Source organism: Myotis nattereri (assembly GCF_964212035.1).
Source record: "Myotis nattereri genome assembly, chromosome: 6".
NCBI classification, from domain to species: Eukaryota; Metazoa; Chordata; class Mammalia; order Chiroptera; family Vespertilionidae; genus Myotis; species Myotis nattereri.
Window position 1 is genome coordinate 73848631 of NC_138081.1, and position 3124 is coordinate 73851754.

A 3124-nucleotide genomic window follows, 5' to 3' on the forward strand; every position below is an offset into this window, starting at 1 on the left:
CAGCCATTCTCTCGATCCAAGGAAGCTTTTGCAAAACCGGGGAGGCAAAAGGGCACTATGGAGGGCTAGGGCGCAAGCGAAACCCCTTGTCCCGTAGAAGGTAGCCCACACCGCTAGGTGAACCCAGTGGAAGGGGTTGGGATGGGGGATCCGGCCGTACGGGGGCTGGGGGCGGTGAGTTTTCCTTGCTCCTCTCCGGGAAGGCGATACCTGAGGGCTAGGAGTCCAAGGAGGATTTTCTCCCTGGACCCGGCGCGACCGGGCGGTCCCCACATTTGCGGGTAGGGAGGAAACCAGAGTCTGGGGGCAACGGGGCAGCACCTTGGCCCGCGGCAACGTCTGTGCACGTGCCGCTGGCCGCGGGACGCAGCTCCACGACCCGGTCCGGCGTGCCCGGAGCTCCAGAATCCGCTTTTTCTTGCCTCCCGCCGGGAGGCTCTCGCTCCGCCCTTCCTGAGATCCTTATATTAACTGTGGCCAAAGCCCTAAGAAACACAGCTCATTGTTGGCCGTTGCCGGGCAGTCTTGCTGAGCTGTGAGGGCAGCGGAGGGAAAATAAAGGAGAGCGGCTCCGATTCTACCCCCGCGGCCGCTGCAAGACCTCAGCGCCGACAACGCGACAGCTAGCGCCCTGCACGCCAGGAAGGCCCCCTCTATGTGCTGCTGAGCCGGTCCTGGACCCGACGATCCCGCCCTCGGTCTTCGGAGCAGAAATCGCTAAGACGGAAGGTAAGCGCGCCTGGCGAAGCTGGCAGGGGCTCCTGCCAGCCCCGTCCTCCGAGGGTTGGGTTTGCCCGTAGGAAGAGCTCGAGGCGGAGCTGGGGAATAACAACAGGATGTGCAACAACAGGATGAGGAGGGCTGATTTAAAGCCTTAAGTTCGCGGTAGGGCTACGGGGCACTTCCTTTATTAGGCGACTTAGGAGAGCGGAGGGGGGTGTGGGCTCCCGTCCTCCCGCCCGATCGCAGGGGAAGGGGCTGCCTGTGCAGCCCCCGGCTCTGTTGTGGGTGGCAGGTCCTTGGTGTTGGCGAGTCCCGGTGCGCTAGCTACTAGGGGGATCCTGGGGAATGGGAATTCGCAGCCGACGTGCGCCCGGGGACCTTGGGGGGCAGCGACAAGAAAAAGTGGGGTGCGCTCTGGTGGGCGACACGTGTGGCCCGGGTCTTATCGTCTGCCCTTTTCACTTGCAGGACTGGAAATGGCAGACCATATGATGGCCATGAACCACGGGCGCTTCCCCGACGGTACCAATGGGCTGCACCACCACCCTGCCCACCGCATGGGCATGGGGCAGTTCCCGAGCCCCCATCACCACCAGCAGCAGCAACAGCCCCAACACGCCTTCAACGCCCTAATGGGCGAGCACATACACTACGGCGCGGGCAACATGAATACCACGAGCGGCATCAGGCACGCCATGGGGCCGGGGACTGTGAACGGAGGGCACCCCCCGAGCGCACTGGCCCCCGCCGCTAGGTTTAACAACTCCCAGTTCATGGGCCCCCCGGTGGCCAGTCAGGGAGGCTCCCTGCCGGCCAGCATGCAGCTGCAGAAGCTCAACAACCAGTATTTCAACCATCACCCCTACCCCCACAACCACTACATGCCGGATTTGCACTCTGCTGCAGGCCACCAGATGAACGGGACAACCCAGCACTTCCGAGATTGCAACCCCAAACACAGCGGCGGCAGCACCACCCCCGGCTCGGGTGGGAGCAGCACCCCTGGCGGCTCCAGCGGCACCTCGGGCGGCGGCGCGGGCAGCAGCAATAGCGGCGGCGGCGGCAGCGGCAGCAGCAACATGCCCGCCTCTGTGGCCCACGTCCCTGCTGCAATGCTGCCGCCCAATGTCATAGACACTGATTTCATCGACGAGGAAGTGCTTATGTCCTTAGTGATAGAAATGGGTTTGGACCGCATCAAGGAGCTGCCTGAACTCTGGCTGGGGCAAAACGAATTCGATTTCATGACGGACTTCGTGTGCAAACAGCAGCCCAGTCGAGTAAGCTGTTGACTCGATCGAAACCCAGCGAAAGAAATCAAACCCTCCAACTTCTTCGGTGTGAATTAAAAACATTCCCTTAGACACAGTATCTCACTTTTCAAATCTTGAAAGGTTTGAGAACTTGGAAACAAAGTAAACTATAAACTTGTACAAATTGGTTTAAAAAATTGCTGCCACTTTTTTTTTTTTTTCCTGTTTTTGTTTCGTTTTTGTAGCCTTGACATTCACCTCCCTTATGTAGTTGAAATATCTAGCTAACTTGGTCTTTTTTGTTGTTTGTTTTTACTCCTTATTTCCTCACTTTCTCCCGTGCTCAACTGTTAGATATTAATCTTGGCAAACTGCTTAATCTTGTGGATTCTGTAGATGGTTTCAAATGACTGAACTGCGTTCCAATTTATGAGTGAAAGGAAAAATTGCATTAGTTGGTTGCATGAACTTTGAAGGGCAGATGCACAAACTCTGCCATCTCGCTTCATTTTTTTAACTATGCATTTGAGTACAGACTAATTTTTAAAATATGCTAAACTGGAAGATTAAACAGATGTGGGCCAAGCCGTTCTGGATCAGGAAAAGTCATACTGTTCACTTTCAAGTTGGCTGCCCCCCCTCCCCCATATGTACAGACAATAATAGGGTGTGTGGAATGTCGTCAGTGGCAAACATTTCACAGATTTTTATTTTGTTTCTGTCTTCAACATTTTTGACACTGTGCTAATAGTTATATTCAGTACATGAAAAGATACTACTGTGTTGAAAGCTTTTTAGGAAATTTTGACAGTATTTTTGTACAAAACATTTTTTTGAAAAAATACTTGTTAATTTATTCTATTTTAATTTGCCAATGTCAATAAAAAGTTAAGAAATACTTGTTTTCTAGAAGTCATTTGGGGGTGGTTGTTCCCTCTGGAGGATTTCCTTTTTTTCTCTGTAAATGGAACACTTTATTGATGAGAGTGAGCATTCCAAAGAGTAAATCACTGGACACTAAAACAGGTCATGATGAGCTTAAGCGAGGAGCAGGATTTAACATAATTGGCATAATGCTTCGTTGTTATCGTTGGAACATGTCTCTTGGTGTGGTTTTAATCAAAAGCTACAAAGTTGTCAAAGCTTTT

At 53.1% G+C, this 3124-nt stretch overlaps 1 protein-coding gene across 1 annotated transcript; it reads left to right on the top strand.

The window, feature by feature from the left end:
- The first annotated feature begins 492 nt into the window (after window positions 1–492).
- CITED2 (Cbp/p300 interacting transactivator with Glu/Asp rich carboxy-terminal domain 2) lies at window positions 493–2874 on the top strand. The gene is made up of 2 exons (XM_081094385.1): window positions 493–729; window positions 1192–2874. The coding sequence occupies exon 2, from the start codon at window positions 1200–1202 to the stop codon at window positions 2013–2015; it is 816 nt and encodes a 271-aa protein (XP_080950511.1). The 5' UTR covers window positions 493–729; window positions 1192–1199; the 3' UTR covers window positions 2016–2874.
- The last annotated feature ends 250 nt before the right edge of the window (window positions 2875–3124 follow it).

What these genes read in the sequence shown, in the direction of transcription:
- CITED2 (XM_081094385.1), top strand. Translation starts at nt 1,200, where the DNA reads ATGGCAGACCATATGATGGCCATGAACCACGGGCGCTTCCCCGACGGT.